Source organism: Mus pahari, chromosome 14 (assembly GCF_900095145.1).
Source record: "Mus pahari chromosome 14, PAHARI_EIJ_v1.1, whole genome shotgun sequence".
Taxonomy (NCBI): Eukaryota; Metazoa; Chordata; class Mammalia; order Rodentia; family Muridae; genus Mus; species Mus pahari.
The window spans coordinates 28,978,295-28,998,775 of NC_034603.1; the positions used below are offsets into that span (position 1 = coordinate 28,978,295).

At 51.1% G+C, this 20,481-nt stretch overlaps 1 protein-coding gene across 2 annotated transcripts in view; it reads left to right on the top strand.

Annotated features, from left to right (window-relative positions):
* The window catches only part of Map2k3 (mitogen-activated protein kinase kinase 3), a 20,833-nt gene extending 2,784 nt beyond the window's left edge, over positions 1–18,049 (top strand). The window contains exons 2-12 of one of the 2 annotated variants that reach the window (XM_021211623.2): positions 7,411–7,477; positions 7,850–7,898; positions 8,694–8,807; positions 9,030–9,149; positions 10,202–10,318; positions 11,047–11,098; positions 11,990–12,117; positions 12,426–12,503; positions 15,190–15,329; positions 16,409–16,454; positions 16,993–18,049. In XM_021211623.2, coding sequence (XP_021067282.1) covers positions 7,411–7,477; positions 7,850–7,898; positions 8,694–8,807; positions 9,030–9,149; positions 10,202–10,318; positions 11,047–11,098; positions 11,990–12,117; positions 12,426–12,503; positions 15,190–15,329; positions 16,409–16,454; positions 16,993–17,076 — 995 coding nt within the window. In that variant the 3' untranslated portion in view covers positions 17,077–18,049. Of the gene's footprint in view, positions 1–7,410; positions 7,478–7,849; positions 7,946–8,693; positions 8,808–9,029; positions 9,150–10,201; positions 10,319–11,046; positions 11,099–11,989; positions 12,118–12,425; positions 12,504–15,189; positions 15,330–16,408; positions 16,455–16,992 lie in introns of those variants that run through there. The other variant, XM_029546094.1, reaches the window with a different exon arrangement.
* Positions 18,050–20,481: the final 2,432 nt, after the last annotated feature.

Here is a 20,481-nt window from a genome sequence, read left to right on the forward strand (position 1 = left end):
ATATATATATATATATATATATATATATATATATATATATATGCATGCCACATGTAGGAGGGGTCAGTATACTTCTTTGTGGCTATCAGTTCTTTCCTGCTGGGGCATCTTGCTAGCCTGTTTGCAGAGGACTTTGAACACAGCGGGGAGTGGTAGCACCTGACCTTTGGTGGGGACTGCAACTTTATCTATGAACTTCCCACTGGACGGTTGGCAGCCTAGTTCTTTGTGCCCAAGCCTAGGAAGTTCTCCCCACAGGTGTGAGGCATGTAGGTCCCACACCTTTGTTGACCTCTCCTGTCTCCTTGCTCATTAGTGGGTCACTGGCTGCCATCTGAGGCCAAGGGCAGCTGGTACAGGGGGCACATGTAGTCAGGGTGGTCTGGGTTTGCAGGTCTTGTTTGTCCTTGTGCATATCGTCAGGGATGGCCCATGACACTCTGTTGGAGGTGTCATCATTGGAGTTCTTTGGTGGCTGGTGTCTCTGGCAGCCCAGTGAGGCCTAAGGAGCACTGAATGTCTTGTCCTGGTCCTGTCTACTATGGCTATAAGCTTTCCTCGCGTCCTGGGAGTTGGAAAGACTAGAGGGTGGCACCTTGGGGACTCCCCCCCCCACCCCCATCCTGGTGTGACGCACAGGAAACTCTCTATCAGCCAGCCTGTGGCTCAGGGCCTGAAGGCAGTAAAGTTCCCAGTCAGCCTGTGTGGGGAGAGGCAGGCAGGCTTCCGGTGGGTGAGTCAGCAGACACTGGGTGCTGACTCACCACAGGCATGCCAGTCACTGCCTATAGCTTAAAGGGGCAATGCCAGGCAGGGGTTACATACCTGTAGGCTGCCCCTGGTCCTGGGCTGGACACCACAGTGACGGTCTGCTCTGAACTTTCAGTTGAGCTGGGATTCTGGGCAGATCCTCCTGTCCTGCCCAGGAACTTCCTCTGTTAGGTAAATGACTCTTGCTTCCTCTTGCTCACCACAGAAGAGTAGATGGCAGCTGTTGTTGACGGTCCCTGGCCCAGGGAACAAGGTCTGGTATAAGCCAGGAGCAGTGGCCTTGCAGGGTCAACCAACTTGAACTGCCTGGGTCAGATCCCTACTCTGCCCATTTTGCAATGAACACATTGCAAACATTGAACACATTGTATCTAGTACATTCTTGATACTTTGTATAGGTTTTAGTCCAGGGAGTATGGGACATCTTTCAGAGAAGCCAGAGTGCTTTTTTTTTTTTTGGTTTTTCGAGACAGGGTTTCTCTGTATAGCCCTGGCTGTCCTGGAACTCACTTTGTAGACTAGGCTGGCCTTGAACTCAGAAATCCACCTGCCTCTGCCTCCCAAGTGCTGGGATTAAAGGCATGTGCCACCATGCCCGGCTCCAGATGCAGTCTTTATCCAGCGGCATTGCAGCTATGGGCCTAGGATTCCATCCTGACTCTTACTTCCTCATCAGGGCAAATGGCATATCCTCTTTGACTCCCAGTCCATTTCTGTGCAGTGGGAGGAAGCAGCTCTCCCCTGCAGGGTGGTAGTAAAGATGGGAGATAGAATTTCCCAAACAAATGGCATCTGTCATTACTTAATTGTTGGGATTCTGGCTGCTTCTCATTGGGAGGTGAATAAGTGGCTTCTGATGATGTATTCATAGGATTTGTGATACAAGGCTGCTTTGGTCAGATAGCCAGAGTTGGCCAGGCTCTAGGACAACCTTCCTAATGCTACAACCCTTTAATATAGTTCCTTATGTTGTGGTGACCCCTACCATACATTTATTTGCATTGCTGTTTCCTAACTGCAGTTTTGCTACTGTTATGAATTTTAATGTAAATATTTGTGTTTTCCAATGGTTTTAGCCAACCCTTGTGAAAAAGTTGTTTGACTCCCCCAAAGGGGTCTTGACCCACAGGTTGAGAACCCCGAGCTCTCGGCTCTCTTTCTCCACTGCATTCTAAGCTGTAAGCTACCATTGCCGCCTGAACTCCCTGAGGAAATCAAGAAGGGGAGCAGAGAATGGAGGTAGTTGGTCTTTTCTGCACATCTGTCCCTGTCACTCAGCTTTGTTGACCAGTGGCATCGAAAGCATAGGTGAGGGAAGCTTGGGAGGTGTAGGGCTGGCCACGGGGTAGAATCTCCTGGGCTAGTTTCTCAGGTGGGAGAACTCCATCCATGTCAGACCTGGTGCTCGCCTGGGGAGTGAGGGAGTGGGCAGCAGGACTCAGGTGTGAATTCTCTCACACCTCCCCTTGGTTGTTTGTCCATGTTGCCCATATCTGTCAGGCCTGTGTGCCCAGCAGCCCCTGTAGATTTTTCTTCCCCTATTGCAGGTAAAGAGCAGAGACAATGGCAGCTTGCCCTATCTTACTGGGGCCCGTAGACGACAAGCCTACTGATACCTGACCTTGGGAGGGTCAGCGGCTTCCTAGCTCTCCCTCCTTCCTAGCCCTGCCTGCAGGGTTATGGTAGTAGTGCCTCGACTGAGCTGGAGTCCAGGGCTGCCCTGGCTGCTTCTCTGGATGCTCTCTGTCCAGCAGCACCCACAGCTCATCTGGACCCTGATCAGCTCTACGGGACCCTCCTTGCATGTATGGGCCCATGGTGAAGCCTGCTCCTGCTTTCCCTTCCCTCCAACGTCCTCCCCCCCATGCTCCCCATTGTCTTTCCTCCTCCTTCTCCTCCTCCTCCTCCTCCTCCTCTTCCTCCTCTCCTTTTCTTTTTGAGACCTAATTACAAATGTGCCCCGCCCCCTGTTTTTATGTGCTGTTGAGGATCAAGCTCAGGGTCTCTGAGGATTCAAGTCAGGGCCTCATGCACACTAGGTAAGCATTCTACCAGTTGAGTTATAGCACCATGTTTTCAAGTTGAGCTTATTAGCAATCAGTTGGTGGAGGCAAGAGGGACAGAAGTTCAGTGTCGTGGTTCAATAGCTGTGGTGGTGCAAACCTTTAATCTCTGCACTTAGCAGGAAGAGGCCATCATGGGACTCTGTCTCAAAATGAAAAATTCAATGTACAGTATACAATGAATATAGTATAAACTCATCTGTATAGTGTACAATGAGAAAACTGCCTTATGGGACACTGCCTTAAAATGTACAGATAAATAAAATTGAACTTTGGTGTGCCCAAAGTATGTTTATCCCTCTGTCCTACAGAGACCCAGGCTGTTCCACACTGTTAACTACAGGATATCCCTGGGGTGAGAAGAGGAAGAAGCTGGAGTCAGATGGCTAGGACCACCATCTCTTGGTTTTGGTTTCATTTGTATTGGGACTTCAGTGGAAGGGAAGTTCTGCATGCTGGTTGGTGAGGTGCTGGCTTAGGACAGTTCAGAGTCTACGTGGGTGATTGTTTTTCTGGCTGCCCCAACCTGTATGTTGTCCACCTGTGTGGCTATGTGAACAGCCTTGGCTTTGGTCACCCGCATCATTGTAGATGATACCAAGTTCAGGTGTTTGTCTTGAGTCAGCAATTGAGCAATGACAGGCCAGGCTCCTTGGGGACAGGGCTGAAAAGGCTCCTGGATATTATCAGCAGGGTTTGGGCATAGTAAAAATGTAGGTTGTTGTGTCGGGGGTCCAAGGGTCAGTACTTTGGCCTGACACATGATAACGCACTGAATTGCCATGGGAGTTGGCTATCAGAGGAATGATTTTTAGCTGAAGGGAAATGAGCATTTTGGCAGCCCTCAGGATGAAGGTTTTGTGAGGTCTGGCCAGAGGAGAAGAACTCTTGCTTATGTTGACCTGTGAGGCCAGTACTGGGCCCTGGAACTGTTTGGAGCTCTGCCCCTGGAAAAAGGCTCTTCCCTTTTCCATCTGTGCTTGGCCCTGCTGCCATGTGCCCAGAGGGCTCAGTCATTCCATGCTTACCCTATCCCCTATCAAGTGCTCACCTGACTTCCAGGCACTTGAAGCTGGCACAGTTTATCTACCCAGGGGTAGCTGCTCACCAGAAAAGCTTGCCCTTCCTTTTGGTGCTCAGTTTATCCCGCTCAGTTGTGAATGGCCTAGCATGTTCTCTGAAAGACTGCTGCATGCAGACTGACAGCTGAGTGGGCAGATGGGACATTTTGCTTCTGACACTTAAGTGGCAGTATTAGCTTCTAATTCAGTTGCCCAGGCCCAGGAGCCAGGGGCAGGGATCATAAACAAGGAATGGATGCCATTTTAGTCATTGGAAACCATGGGTTGGGACTTACTGTCTTATGGCGACTGCTCCCTGTGGCCTGCTTTCAGACAATCCCTGCTGATGGTTGGATGTTAGAACAAGTGGGTCTGTTCAGAGTCATATCCATACCCCACCAGATGCCCACAATGCCTTTTGTCAAGCTGTCTCTCCTCTCTGACCGACTTGTACAGTGGATCAGTGAAAAACTTTGCTGCATGGAGCTGTAATGTGGAGGTGCATGGAGCTGTAATGTGGAGGTGCATGGAGCTGTAATGTGGAGGTGCATGGAGCTGTAATGTGGAGGTGCATGGAGCTGTAATGTGGAGGTGGCTTCAGATAGCAACCCCACTCCCAACCCCCACCCCGATCCTCTGTTGGGCACTGCCGGGTCCTGGGAGGTCTGCCATTCCTCTACACATCACACTGAGGCCCTGGTGCCCAGAGAGGTGTAATCATGTGTCTGAGAGTGCAGAACCAAGAAGGGGCTGAGTGAGGGTTGAGCCCAGCCACTTGGCTCCAGAGTGGCCTGTATGGGAAAGTAACTGCAAGAATCGACAGAAGAGCCTGGGAAGACTCAGGGACAGCAGAGGACTAAGTTGCAGCATCAAGGGCAGAGAGAATGGTATGTGCAAAGCAGAGACAGTGGGAAGCAAGGTGGCTCACCCAAGGGGGTGTGAGGGGATGACGGTGCATGGATAGCAGAGGGGGCCAGAATTTCACCCTATCTGTGGGTACTTCATTATCATGGCTGGAACCTTAGGTTAGTGGTTGAACCCCTCTCAGCCTCAGTGTCCCCACTTTCTGCCTGAGGAGCTGCTGTGAGGTTGGAGTGAGCTATTCTGACGCCTAGCACTGGGCTGGCCTGCACAAAGGACCCTGCGATCCTGGCAGCCTTGTGGTTTGCTCATGGTGGCCAAGAGCCTCTGTTTGTTGTGGTGACAGTCACCACCTTGGGCCACACCTGGGTAGCCCCAGGCTGCCTGACCATCTGGGCCCAGCCCTGACATTGGCACTGGATAGTGCCAGCAGTGGCTGGTGGCTCGAGGCCTCTCTCTGGGCTGTCCCCAATGTGGCCTTGCCCATCCCTTCTGACAGCTGGCATAGCTGTTCCAGTAGCTCAGGTCACTCCTAACATAGGCTGCTGGCCCTGTTAGGGTAGTTGACTGTGTGCTGCCCAGGCTGGGACAATAAGAAAATCTCACCACCATATCCAGCAGGCAGGTATTGGCATGGCCTTGACAGATGGGGCAATTGAGGCCTAGTAAAAGGCATAGCTTATAACATGACCCAGCCCACTGCCAGAGACACAGGAGAGCAGAAAACAGAAGTGACATGGGTGGATAGCAGTATGAACTCTCTTAATCAGGTTTGTCAGGGCTGGGGGTCAGGCTGTGACTCTAGATGTTCTAAGCAGAGTTGTATATTTTATTACAGAATATTTTATATTTTGGTTATAGAGAACCTCGTGTCAGGAATGAAAACTAGATAGCGCAGGCCAAAATGCAGAGAAATAGCTTGCATGCACGCCAGTCTGTGTCCATGCAGAGTTTCTGCAGCTGTCTACCTCTACCACTAGCCTGTGTAGCCAGAGGTGGTGCCTTGCAGAGACTTGGACCCATAGATGCATGAGACTTAGGACCTGTCCCTCCAGCACAGGGACCCCCCCCCCCAAGGGGTCTGCAGTGAGCCCAGCTGCCTACCTTGGTCTTCTGGTCAGTACTTTTGAAAGCCACTGTGGGCTGGCCTGAATACACAGGCCTTAGCCGCCTTGTCACACCCCAAGTTCTATATTGTGTGTAGCTATGGCTGGATCTGCTGGAAACTAGTTTAGATGTGGTCTCCAGGGCAGGCGGTGGTAGGTACAGTGGGCAGTTCCTGACTTAGGGCTAGGTAGCCAGAGTGAGCTGGTGGCAGTTTGCAGGATGCAGTGGAAGCCTCTGGGAAGGACAGGCACTTGGTCACTGCTTTCCTGCTCTGTGTGAGGAAACTTGTCACATCTACCTCTCTCATCCTGCTTTTCTCTCACGTTTCCTCCTCTGGTGGGGGTCAGAGCCCCTGCTTCCTGGAGAAGCCAAGACTGAAAGAGTCAGTGCCTGCTGCCAGTGGTGGGCGCTGAGACACATGGCCCTAGAAGTAGGAGGTGGGAATCCTAGGGCAGTTTGTGCTAGTTGTGCACCAGGCCATGTCCTCATTGCCCCAGTGGGTGTCTATGCTCTGGTTTGACCAGTGGGCAAACCGAGGCTCTGAGTGTGGAAATACAGTGAGCAGGGAATAGAACTCAGTCTCAGGCACTCTCCCCACGAAGCTTGACCCTCTTGGAAGGACACAGTGAGGCAAGGGTTATTGGCCTAAAGTCCCACGGCCTCGGAGTGGACGACTTCCGCAGCAGGACTCGGAGAGGAGGGTAGACAGTTCTCAGGCCACCCAGGAAGGCTCTGCCTGTGCTTGCTTTCAAGCCTCTCTTTGGCTAATGGGTGGCATCTCCCATGGCTCACTTATCTGCCTTTTCTGTGCCCATTTCCTCTATTATAAGGATACCAGTGGGGCTGGGAGAACACCTGGGATTCTTCCCCCATATATGCACATGCACACATGCAAACACACCCACCAGCCTTGGCACAGGATTAGGGCCAACCCTAATGATATCATTTTGATTTAATTAGCCACAAAAAACCCATTCTCCAAATAAGGTCACATTCTTGGGTACTGGGGGGTCAAGACTTAAGTATATAAGTTTTGAAAGACACAGCTCAGCCCATAACAAGAGACGTAGGACACGAGCTTTTGTGTGGTTGGGAACACTGGTACTGGGCAGACGACATTCCATTCCTGGCAGTAAGAGGCCTGGAAACTCATGCATAGCTGAGCATTTGTGTGTGTGTGTGTGTGTGTGTGTGTGCGCGCGCGCACGCGCGCGCGCGCGCGCGCACGCTATAGGCACAGCTGTCTGGTGCCTCCCAGCTGCAGGGCAGCTCCCAGGAGGGTGGGGCTTGTCTCTGCTATTGTGGGAGGAGAAGGACTGAACCTGGTCCCCAGACTGAGTGGGACCATGCTTTGTCTACCCTAAAGCCCTGAGGCTCTCTGGGTACTGCTCATACTGACTTTCAGACGTGTGTGTGTGTGTGTGTGTGTGTGTGTGTGTGTGTGTGTGTGTGTGTGTGTGTACCAGGGATCTGAGTGACCTCTGTCCCTAGCTTTGCCCAGCCTAGGACTAAATGTTGACCAGATCCCTGTCTTTTCTCCACTTCAGGAAAATCCAAAAGGAAAAAGGATTTACGGATATCCTGTGTGTCCAAGCCACCAGTGTCCAACCCCACGTGAGTCTGCCTTAAGTTTCTCACCCTGTTGAGACTTGGAGGGGCCTCCTGGTGGAGGCCAGGGATATGAGTAAGAAGCAGGAATGTGGGGGTCAGAGGTGGGCGAGAGAGCAGTCTCTTCTCATCCTGCCCTGAGTGACTCCAGAGGGTCTCAGGAGCATTGGCTGTTTATCCCATGCCTTCCCAGTCCTTGTCTTGGGGTCTCTGTCAGGGCTGCCTGGCAGCTGCACCATTACACTTTACCTTGTGGATGCTCAATAATCGCTGAACTGAGGTGACTGTGGAAGCTGCCTCCACGGCCAGCATGTTTCACCCTCATCCCCCTTATTGTTCCTTCTCTCAGAGAAGCTTATGGATCTGCTTTCTCCACAGACCCCCCCGGAACCTGGACTCCCGGACCTTCATCACTATCGGAGATAGAGTAGGTGGTAACTCGACACTGAGAGGCCTCCACAGGGCCATTGAGAGGTAGCTCTCAGTGGTAGATGGAGCTGGGCCCTGGGGAGGAGCTTACCTCTTATCGTGCTAGGGGTTGTAGCCCTGGGCTACCTGCCCTTAGACCTCCTCTCTGGAAGAAGTACATTCCACCTGCCTGATAGGGAGGGGTGTGAGGAGCTCAGAGCTGCCACACTGCCTACCTCAGAGTGTGGGCTATGAATCCCACATGAAATCTGTATCACCTGAAAGCAACATGTGGGACATGCAGGCTCCTGGGCTCCCAGACTCCAGGTCAGACCCTAGACTCCATATTGTCCATACCCCTGAGTGCCTTGGAAGGCCACCTACTATTGAGAAGCCTGATTTGGGGATGTATACCAGGGCAGAGTGTGCCGGGAGCCTCTTCTTGGAAGATCCTCCCTTTCCAACCCCTGCCACCGCCTGGTGTTCTGTTAGTCCAGTTGTGTAATCCCATGTCTCTCACTCAGGGGAGGGGACTCCCACAGAGGTTCAGTAAATTGACTAATAGCTCCCTTTGCTGAGATGTGCATGGAAGATTTCTCCCAATGTCTCCGAGTTTTTGGTTTTGCCCCCATTTTATAGAGATCAACGGTAGGGTCAGATTGGCTAAGTTCTTTCCACAGGGTCACACAGCATGGTATATAGTAGCTTCGAGCTCAAATCTGACCAGCTGGCCCTCTGCTTTTCTCTGGGTGAGGGACAAGAGCCAGTCTCTGGCTTGGTGTCTACCAATCACTTCTCCCTTTTGCCTCTTAAGAACTTTGAAGTGGAGGCTGATGACTTGGTGACCATCTCAGAGCTGGGTCGTGGAGCCTATGGGGTGGTGGAGAAAGTGCGGCATGCTCAGAGTGGTACCATCATGGCTGTCAAGGTAAGCAGGGCTTTACCTTACCTGGAGTAGCACTGGAGGAGGCATTGGCTGAGGTTCAGGGTGACTGCCTACTTGTGGCTCTGTCCCTCACTGTCATCACCAGCGTTGAGGCAGAACTTCTCAGACAAGTCAGGGCCATGGATTCCCCAAGGTTCCTGGCCCTCATGGACTGGGTTGGGGGAAGCAGCCTAGACATGGCCCTGACACGTGGCTCTCCTATAGCGCATCCGGGCTACCGTGAACACACAGGAGCAGAAACGTCTGCTTATGGACCTAGACATCAACATGCGCACGGTCGACTGCTTCTACACTGTCACCTTCTATGGTGCCCTCTTCAGAGAGGTAGGCTCTGTCCCTGCCCACCTCTTGCCAACCACGACTGCCATTCCACTCCTGTTGTGTGGAGTTCCCAGGACCCTGGGTGTAGGGGAATTATACTCAAGGTATAGGGAGCACCCTTCACCTGACGCAGCTTGGCTGGGATCTTGAGAGGCAGGCTTTCCTGTTCCTGGCCAACTCTGTGCCTCAGATTCCTTGCCTGAAGATTAAACAGGTGACTGAGAAGTTCCCTTCAGGTTGTAGTCAGGGGCCTGGAGCTCAGCGGCAGCTGAGATTTGTATTTGTGGTCATTTGCTTTCTGCTAGCCCCATAGTGGCCATTCAGGGCAAGCCCCCAGGGGAGAAGCACTGTGGAGGGGTGAGGATCTGGGCTAGATTCTAGGTATATGTTAGGGTAGAGGAATGGAGGGTAAAGCAAGGCGCAAGGTCTAGGAGCAAGAGCATGGAGCTGCCGTTTGGGCCAGTTAGAAGCATTTAGTACACACCAGAGTCAGGATGGAACAGGGACTTCCCATGGTGACCTGCCATCTTGGAGTTCTCGAGTAGTCCGTGATGTTTCTCTGCCCTGGCTTTCCTTTGGGTCCCTCTCAAATCCCAGTGGCGGCTCAGACCCCACCTTATGCATCTCATGTGGTGGGCTAAGCACCTTGTCCAAGTGACAGCCAACCATCCCAAGGCTATGCGGGTTTGCTGGGGAGAAGAAAGGTCATTTGCCAGTGAAGAAATTTGGTTCTTGTCCCTTTATGTCCTGACTTGAAAGTCTCAGGACACACTAGGTTCCCGTTTCCTTGGGAACACTGTTGTACTAGGGCACAGAGGGGGGTGACTAGGGCTAGAGGGCATGAACTGCATGGTGAGGTGCCAGAGAGGCAGATCTGAAAGGCGGATGGTGATGGGGAGAGGTGAGAAGGGTCATCGTGTCCCTTCTTAGGTGGAGGCTGGACCTGGTGCTCAAGGTGAGGCTGTTAAGATCAGGGCTGGAGAAGCTGGGACTCTGTATACTGTCCAGGGCTGGGCAGTACTGGGGGACCAGCTAAGCACTGGATGTTCTCACAGGGGGATGTGTGGATCTGCATGGAGCTCATGGACACTTCCCTGGATAAGTTCTACCGGAAGGTGCTGGAGAAGAACATGAAAATTCCGGAAGACATCCTGGGGGAGATCGCCGTGTCTGTGAGTGGCCTATCCATACCCAGTATGCACAGAACCTGCTGTATGAGTCTTGGCAGAGCAGCTGTCCCTCAAAGACTCAGTACTTCTGAAGCCTGAGAGCAGTGCCTTGCTGAAGAGGCCCCAGGGATGGGGCACCTCAGGCTGGACTGCTCCCAGCTTCCAAGGCCGTGAGTGCGGCTCTCACGTTCCCACTCACTTTGAAGAAAGGAGTGCAGTGTTTCCCACTGCCTTGTACTCAGATGCCACCTGACAGCTATTGGAGGTCCAGGCTGCTTTGTGGAGATGTTTGCTTTCTGAGCTACTGTTTCTAGAGGAGGGCAGCAACTCTGGTTTGAGCATTGAAACAGGGCGGGCAGTGGAATCAAGGATGCCCTTTAATTTACTGTTTGCATCTGGAAGTGTTTAAACTATCCCATGCCTCAGGCTCTTTTTTTTTTTTTTTTGTCTAATCTCTGAGGTGGCTCCTGGGGGAGTGAGAGAAACTAGGGGGCCTGGTAGGTCTTGGTGAAAGCCCTTAGGAGGCACTGCTTGGGAGTTGTGGAACAGGAGGAAGGCAGGAAGCTGACATGTTTGTCCTAGGACAGCCAGGATGATGGGCAGATTTGGGGCATGGGCAGGAGCTGGGTGACGGGAGCTGGGATGTGTTTAGAGGAAACGGGGTTCTACTGCTGTGTTATCATTTCTGTTACCTGGAATAATAGCAGCCCTGCCTCTCCTGCCCCATTCAGATCGTGCGGGCCCTGGAGCACCTGCACAGCAAGCTGTCTGTGATCCACAGAGGTCAGTGTCCTCCATCAGCCACAGAGGCTCAGGGAGGGACAGACCGTGATATACCTGGTGGGGACTAGGCCGCTTTCTGCATTTGTGTCTTTGGCTCTGCTACACTCTGAATAGGAGGAATTAAGTGGATCCCAGCCTTTTCTTGGCTCCATGGCCCACTTCTCATTCATATTTACATTTCCTGTGCTGTGGGACACCTAGGTTGTGGTATGTCACACTAGGAATCTGATACAAGCCCCCTTATCCCATGCACAACCATCCTGGGCTCTTTTGGGATTCTTTTGTCCCACTAGCCTGGACTTCCCCCTCCAGGGTTATACTTATTAAATAACAACCTCCCATTAACTTGGTTGTACTGTACCTAGAAAATGAAGGAGGCTAAGTGGACTTCGATGACCAGCACCCATCCCATTCTGTCCTCGGGTCATCATTGTTGGTTCTTTGGCATGGAACCTTCCTGTCTTTTTTGGGGCATCTTTGTCTTTTTCACATCCGTGTGGCCCTTTGCTTGGAGGCTCCTGCCTCCTGTGAGACAGGGGATGGGTGGGGCTTCTCATTTGCATGCACAGACCCATCCGCATACCTTCACTCCATCCTGTTGTTACCCACTACCTTCTGCTTGCTGGATTTGTGTCCATAGCAGGTGATGTGCTTGGGTAGCCTCGAGGTGGAGTCTCCAGAGCTCGGATGTTTCTCTTTGGTTGGGATAAGCTGAAGTGGGTTTTGATTTGTCACCCAGCCGAGTGATGGGGCCTGGTTCTGCGGATCTCACTGCCTCTGTTTCCTTGGCTAATCCTTGGGGCACTGGGTAGCCTGCTGCTGGCCCACAGGGCACTGGCGAAGGCAGCATCCCATTTGGCGTGGACTAAGAAAGGTATGCTCTTCTTGTAGATGTGAAGCCATCAAATGTCCTCATCAACAAGGAAGGGCATGTGAAGATGTGCGACTTTGGCATCAGTGGCTACCTGGTGGACTCTGTGGCAAAGACAATGGATGCTGGCTGCAAGCCTTACATGGCCGTGAGTCGGGGCATCCCTGCAAGGTGGAGAACAGGACAAGATTTTGCCTCTGTGCAGTGGGCTGGATTTTTCCAGCTGTACCTCCAGTCTTAGGGACTCTGCCACCATTTCCCTATACTTGGAACTTGTGTTCTCTGTTGTTAGGAGCGCAGGGATCCTTAAGACTGGTGGCCTGGTGGGAAGGCCGGGGTTGGCTCTAGCTCTTGCTGGCCTATATCATGCAGGCAGGAGAACCCAATGGTATTCTGTTTTGGTGTAGAAGAGAAAAGGTCTAATTGGGTGTTCAAGCCTTCTGGTCTCTCTTGCAGCCTGAGAGGATTAACCCTGAACTGAATCAGAAGGGCTACAATGTCAAGTCTGATGTCTGGAGTCTCGGCATCACCATGGTACTGTCTGGGCTGGGCTCAGCACTTGCTGGTCTATTGGGTGGGACTATGTCTGTTTAGGGTCTGTGAGTTCCATCAAACATTTCTATTTGAGTACGAGGATATCTGGGAGTTGTAGGACCCTTTCCTGATCATCATGGTGTTCTCTGTAGTCTGTATTTCAGCCTTTTCCCTAGAGCCACTGGTGTAGATCAGGAATTCCCAGCCATTGCTAAGTTTAGTTGTTGCCATGGAAGTAAATCAAGAAGGTAAACTCTTAACTGGGCATGACAGCACCCTCCTGTGATATGATTCCTATGGTAGCATCCTTTTAAAAAGGATATCAGCTTCATAGTAAATTTGAGGGTATCCTGGCCTACATGAGACCTTGTCTCAATATCCTCCCCAACACTCAATAAATAAATAAATAAATAAATAAATAAAATAAAAATAAATCTCCCAGTCCCCTTTCCTCTCACCCCTCAGCAGGAACCCATTGCTGTAGGTCCCCCTTGTGTTTCCCCAGATTCAGTAGCATGAGGCTGTAGATCCTGTCTTGTGGAGGCTGAAAGGACCCTTGGTTTGGATTGAGTTGGGTCAGACAAATCTAAGTCCAGGTGTGGAGATGGACTTTTGTCTTCTAGAACTGCCTGGCAGAGAGCTCTGATTACCCTATTGATGTGATAAAACACAATAACCAAAAGGGACTTGGGTAGGAAAGGGTTTATTTTGGCTTACAGCTTTTGCTTTTGAGTTGCACACCTTTACTAAGGGGAGTTCAGGCAAGAACTGAAGCAGAAGCCATGAGGAGTGCTACTTCCTGGCTTGCTCAGCTTGCTTTGTTACATTACCCAAGATCACCAGCCCAAAGGTTGGGTTGAATGTCTATGGTGAGCTGGGGTATCCTACATCAATCAAGAAAATGCACAGGTTTGCCCACAGGCCAGTCTTCTGGGGGCCTGTTTTCAACTGAGGCTCCCTTTTCCCAAATGACTTTAGCTTGTGTAGAGTTGACACAAAACTAGCCAGCAAAATGTTACAATGAAGTTAAACTCTTTGAAGATGGGGACACTTCTGTACTGCACACATATGAGAAAATGATATAGCAAGAATAGTCTATCTTCCGTTGCAAAGATATTTGGCAGAAAGGGACATTCTGACCGTCAGGAGTCACAGTTATCAAGATATGCTGTCCACTTTCTCATTCCTCCTGTCTAACTGTTTTGAGACTGTTTCAAGTTCCCCTGATTGATCTCATGACTGTTGGGTAAGACATTTTGTTATTTTTAAAGAGGCTTTATCTCGAAGGCAGAGTTTTACAGTAGGGTTTTCAGGCCCCAGGAACAGGAGCAAGGCTTGGACTGTCTTCTCCTTGGCCTAAACATTTCCATTTAAAATGCTGCTACCCCAGGGAGCAACGGTATGGTTCAATGCATCCCTCTTGGCCTGGGAGCTCTGGGCACACAAATTTCCCGTGTCTCAGAGCACAAGGGAGTTACCTTGCACAGACACAGGTCACACTCTGAGTCAAGAAGGACCTGAGTGGTGTCACCGTCTCCACTGCTGCCTCTGACACTCAATCATTATAGGGGGCTGGCTCCCGGGGTGGTCCTGTGATAGGTAAACCGTCTTATACGTCTTTGTTTTGAGGTAGGTTTTTTTTTTTGTTTGTTTGTTTTAATCTTTTTCTAAACTCTTTAAAAAAAAAAAAAGAGATCATCAGGCTGGGCAGTGGTAATGTATACTTTTAATACCAAGAGACAGAGGCAGAGGCAGGTGTATCTCTGAATTCAAGGCCAGCCTTGTCTACAGAGTCAGTTCCAGGACAGCCAGGGCTACACAGAGAAGCCCTGTCTGAGAAACCCAAAAAAAGACAAGATGTTTGAGGTCCATACTCTGCAGTCTTTTTGGTTAGGGAGCTTTCTCTTGCAGTCTGCAGAAAGGTCCCGCAGTAGATTCTGGAAATGCTGCGTGCAGTTCTGCCCTGTGGGCAGGCACACATGTGACACACACTGTCTTCCCATTCATGCTGTTCCCACGTTGGCTGGAAAGGCATGGAGACTGACAGGAAAGCCCCTTATCAGAGTAGTTACTAGTGCTCTATGTGGGGCCAGTGGCAGTGCTATAGAGGTCTCCTCCGTTCCCTGTGGTGGTCACAGCCCGTTACTGAGGCCTTCCACTGCACCCATCAGGAGTATCTGCGCAGGAGTCCGCCACTCCCTGTTGGTCTAACTAAATAACAGCTGGATAGGTGGCCCTGGATACTGAAGTCAGTGTTGGGGAGGTACTGAAGAGCAAGTAGCTGGGGCTATCAGGGGCTTAGGACGTGACTCCGTGAGGTACTGCTGCCTTGTGGGAAAGGTGTATGTGGCTGCCACTCCTCATGTTTGACACACTATCTGGAACCCAAGTTGTTAGATAAAAATCATCCAATTTTAGAGTGTTTGGAAAAACAAAACAAAACAAAACAAAACAAAAAAAACAGTGATGGTTAAATCCAGCCCAGGGCAAGCCTTATTCTAAGCTAGGTCTGGCAGCCCAGTCAGAGGAGCTTCAGTAGTTAGTTGGCCTGCTGCTTGGCATGAGGGCAGTTATTGTTGGCCTCACTGGCCTGGCTTGGGGTGCTGGGGAAGGATGGGTAAGATCCCTTCCTTGTCATGCTTCTGGGTACCAAATGAGCCTGCTGACTCTGCTGTCCCTACTTCAGATCGAGATGGCCATTCTGCGATTCCCTTACGAGTCTTGGGGCACACCGTTCCAGCAGCTGAAGCAGGTGGTGGAGGAGCCATCCCCACAGCTCCCAGCAGACCAGTTCTCCCCTGAGTTTGTGGACTTCACTAGCCAGTGGTGAGTATCTGGGCTGTGTCCCCTCCTTCTGCAGCAAGTTAACCATTGAGCCACCTGGTATTAGAAGGCAGGAGGTAAAGCCAGTTCCAGCACGAGTAAAAGCTTTTAGTCCCAATAGTAGCTTTTAGTTCTAGTCTTTGCAGAAAAGGATGAATCAGGTAGCCCCGAAGAGTAGAGGGATTGTGTGTGTGTGTGTGTGTGTGTGTGTGTGCGTGTGCGTGTGTAGTAACATATATTATGGAACATTAAAATGCATAATGAAGTTGCTTTTCTGTTGTCTAGAAGTTTTTACTGAATTACAGAATGTTCACAGAGACTTTAGAAAAGTCATGTTTTTGATCCAGGCAGTGGTGGTGCACATCTTTAATCCCAGCACTTGGGAGGCAGAGAAAGGAGGATCTCTGTGAGTTTGAGGACAGCCAGGACTATACAGAGAAACCCTGTCTCAAACAAAACAAAACAGAAAAAAAAAAAGATGTTTGAAGTTACAAAAGAGTAAGAAAGGAGTTATACAGACGAGCTCTCTAACCATAATTAAATAACCGCGTGGAAAGTAAACATATTCTTATAACTCTTGAATTATAAAAGAGATTTAGAAAATACATTTTTAAGAGGAAACTAGTGAGAGCAAACCATTGTGTGTATGTTTGGCCCAGAGATGCGCAGAGAACAAGCCAAAGCCTCTCAGCAGAAAACAAGAAAAGCCGCAGCCCATGCGACCAGTGACAAAGTCATTGATTAGTTTGCCTCTTTTTGGTTGGACTTTATGTTCCAGAACCATTGACTGGAGTCCTCCCTTCTGATAAAGGATAATCTAGTCTGTGGTTTTGGCAGAGCGTGTTGGGGTTGGTGCCATGGACCTAGCCTGGGTCACTATAGAGACAATTGGTTTCCAAGAGGCAGGGAAAGTTGCTGCAAGACTATAGTTAGTACCCATGGACCCTAAGCCACTTGGCGAGACCCCCAGGCAGTTCGCTCCACCTCTGAGCCCCAGGAGTGTGCTGCTCAATGCGGGCAAGCCCAGCCTGCCTGGATTTGCTTCCACCGTGTGAACCTGGCTTCACTGCCCTCTTTCCTAGCCTAAGGAAGAACCCCGCAGAGCGCATGAGCTACCTGGAGCTGATGGTGAGTGTGCACGGGAAGTGCCTGCCCTGTCCCCTGTGCTGTGTAGTGGCTGGGTGGGGCTGTCTGGAAGAGGGTTGCACCCCAGGGTAGAAGGGTAGCGCTTCTGCCTGGCCCTTGCATGTGCTTGTGTAGTTTCACCTTCACCCATGACCCCAGGCCTTGTGGAAAGGTGCACGGGGCTGTGACAGTGGGGCACAGGAGTCATTGTGGCATCAGGGAAGGCTTCCTAGAGGAGATGCCATTTGAACTGACCCTGGAAGGATGGGTATGGGCTCTTTGTTAATGAAGGAAGGGTAGAGGGTCTGGCAGATCTGGTACCCGTGAGGAAAGAGATGTTTGTATGGCAGGAGGGACTCTTGCAGGAGGGTGAGGCAGAGCCACAAGCTTTGATGGTTTTGGAGGGCTTCTAGGGGCAGTGGTCCTAGATGGACCAGCAGGAGTTGGCCAGGTAGGAGGAGCATGAAAAGAGGAAACGTCTCCTTTATACTTTCTCCTGTACCCCTTCACCCCTAGAAATTGTACCTTTCTTTCCTACCAGGAACACCCATTCTTCACCTTGCACAAAACTAAGAAGACGGACATTGCTGCCTTTGTGAAGGAGATCCTGGGAGAGGATTCATAGGGACTGGCCCGGGACCCCACTGGTCTGCCAGCATCCATACATCCGTGCTGGGGCAGCACTTACCTACAGCCATAAGCTACTGCCATTCTGGTCCTGGGCATTTGAGGATTTAAGGGGTTGTTCCTGTCTGTCTCTGCAACTAGCTGTCCCAAGTGCCAAAGAATCAGACCTCAGGGGCTCCCAGCCAGGCCATATGTGCCCCACAGTGCCTCTGCTGTTGCTGCTCCCAGGGTCTCAGGCCTCTACCCAAGGGATGAATTTGGAGGGGCCTGTGTACCCCGGCAAATGCTGTTGCTTCTTGAAGAGCAGGCAGCCGGTGTCTCTATGGACAGGCCATAGCCTTGGTACTGTCCTGGATGCTACACAGGTTGTATATATATTTTAAATCACAACTGAATGAATGGACTTTGTACACTGTGGCCTGGATCAGGGACATCTCTATCCTGTCTCAGGTGCTGAGGACACACTATGGGGACGAGCCATGTGAATCTCCTAAGACTTTCCTGAGAGATGTACTGAGCTTCCCAAGGCCTTCCCCCAGTGCTGGCCAATGGTCTCTGAGGGACCGCTGTCCTCAGACAGCCCTGGTTACCACCTCTAGTGGTCTCTGCCTTTCCTTTTGAACTGTTGTCCCTGCTGCCTTTTGCTTTGTGGGTGTTGCTGGGTTTTCTTGCATGGTTGGAGCTGATCATTTAACTCTGGGTACCAGCAGGCTCACAGCAGCCCAGTGCTCAGACTGGAGTCTGCAGGATGGCTCAAGCTCTTGGCTCAAAGCCGCGAGGGAGCTGTACCAACTCTCCAGGTGTGACCAGCGCATGGAAGCTAATAGGTTTACTTTGGTGGTGTTTTTAAAAAAAAAGAAAATCTATTTTTTGTGAAGAAAGGCCTGCCTCTTCCAGCCTTTTCCTGGGCAGGAACCTATTGCTGTTTTAATTAAAAAAAGAAAAAAAAGAAAAAATCGTGTGAGACTGACTGTGGCAAGCCTGCTCTTTCTTGGGGAGTGTGGAACCCTAGGCGGAATCCTTACTTTGGGATCATGTCGGGACAATATAGCTAGGGCCTGGAGGCTGCCAGCCCACCAGGGCCTCATACTTGGCCACAGGCCACAGGTGCTCCTAAGGTGCTTCATTCCATGGCTACCTAGGCTAACCCTCTGTAGAGGCAACCTGACTCACTGTCATCTGAGTGATGATCCCCAAGGTAGAGATGACTGGGTGGGAAGCAACAGGTTCCACATTGTTTGCACTGCTATCTCAGCTGTAAGCTGAGAGAATATGCCCGGAGAGCTCCTAACACTTAGTCAGAGCCAGCTGAGGCCGAGGGCAGGTAGTGATGCCTGCAAGGAGGCTCTGAGGGTGTGGCTTGGTATAACGCCCTTGCTAGGTCAGTGTGGCTCTGTGCTTCTTGAGATGTGGACTGGGAGACTTCCATAGGCCCGGTTTCCCCGTTTTCCTGTAAGCAGGAATGTGTCATCTCAGGCACTGGTGGATTCAGGACAACATCCTAAAGGACCTGTGTCCATACACTGCTCTATGAGGTCATCAGGATCTCGTGGCTGCTTCTCCTAGCTTGACAAACACAGGCCCTCAGCCACAGTTCTCTGGAGGGCTGCTCCTGGCTAGGAAGGACTCACGTGCTCATGCCCAAGTCAGAAAAGACTGGAGTGTAACTTCAGGCACAGGTGGGCCATGGGGAGAGTCAGCCCACACAGTTTGACAGCAGGGCCTTGGTGCGCCTGGGAGAGTACAGAACCCCATGAGGCCTCCGTCACCACTCTTCCTTCACCTCTGTGCAGTAGTTTCCCAGGTTCATAGCTTCACGGACCCTCTTGCCTCTTCCCCCAGAGGTCTGTGTTGGTAGGTCCTGTCTCAGGATGGCCATGACTTAAAAGAATGGCCCACCAGGCTCAGCGCCATCAAGGACACATGTGCCCTGCCACTGTATTCCTGTAAGAGGAAACTGCCAATCCTTAAAGGGACTTGATTAACTTTCGTTGAAGAATAACAAAAAGCGAGAACCTATGTCCCACAGGCTAAAGTGGGAGGGAGTTTCTTCTCGCGCATGCGCAGGTTCTTCCTTGCCGCTGTCCTTAGTCTAGGGCGCGGCCAGATCGTCTTTCCCTGGCCGCTAGGAGGCGGCAAAGCCTCGACCTAGTCCTGCCCTGTAAGCCTCTGTAGGTTCTGCAGGGTACCGTGCTGTTCACACAGGGCTGAGGGAGTCGGCTCTGTAGCTGGCAAACCTTCCCACTTCTAGAGTGCAGCGCGCGCTTTACAGAGTGTCCGGCGGCTGACCAGACAGGCTCTGTAGAGCAGATAATAATTTGCAACTCTCCACCACGTGGGGCTCCAAAGGACTCAATAATTCAGTTTGCTGAGATTTGCCAAGTACCTCACAGCACATTCCTCTTTATAGTACTGCAAATAGTGGTTTCAGTCCTCTTACTATTTGGAGACTTTTTGCCCGCCATCCAGTGTGCAGATCACATTGACATTTCAAAGCATAGCCCCATGGCTACAGTGAAGGTCCCACCTCAGACTCCTTCCTTAGTGGCAGGCCCCTCTTGTCCCTATTAACACTTCTTGAGTCAGGGCCAGGAGATTAGGAACCTAACAGGGCCCTACAGAGACCCATTGTCTCTGTTTCCCATCAGGCAGCTGGCTGGCACCAGCAGGCTTGGAGTTAATGTCTCTGGACTGATGGACACAGAGGCCTTTCTGTTTCAGGTATTGCACAAGAGCCCTCAAACAGCACGAACACTACAGATAGATAGGCCTGTCCTGGAACAGCTTCTGGAGGACACGTGGCACTTACAGGACACCCCTTACTGGAGGTCAGGGCAGGCAGCTTTGGTTCAATATCAGCATTGTCGCTTCCCTCAGAATTGAACTGCAGTTCCTGCCTCAAAACTTCCCTATAATGGTCAGCACTGACCATTGGCTCACCCAGGAGACAAACCTCTGGGCATGACAGTGATGGAGTTTCTAGACTGGTCATCTCCCTGAGGCGGGAAGACCTCACTCTGAATTTGGGTGGCACTATTCTATGGTGCAGTTTCCTGGACTGGATGAAGGGGAGGAGGAGGAAGCAGTGACTGTCTCCCACTGCCTCTTAACCATGGATGCATGGTCTCAAGCACTGGCCACCATGCCTTTCCTGCCATGATGAGCTGTACCCTCAAACTGACCAAAGGTTTAAACCCTCCTCCTTTAAACTGTCCTGTCAGGCATTTTGTTGCCGTAATAAGAAAAATAGCTATTACCTTCCAGGTGACCTACAATGCCCATCGTAGCTGGCCCTGCTACCACCCCTACAGCCTGGCTTTTTATTTCTGCATTGTCTTCTCCTTCCCCAGTAATTTGCCCTGAGATGGTCTGTTCAGAGACCACCTCCCCAAGGAATCTGCAC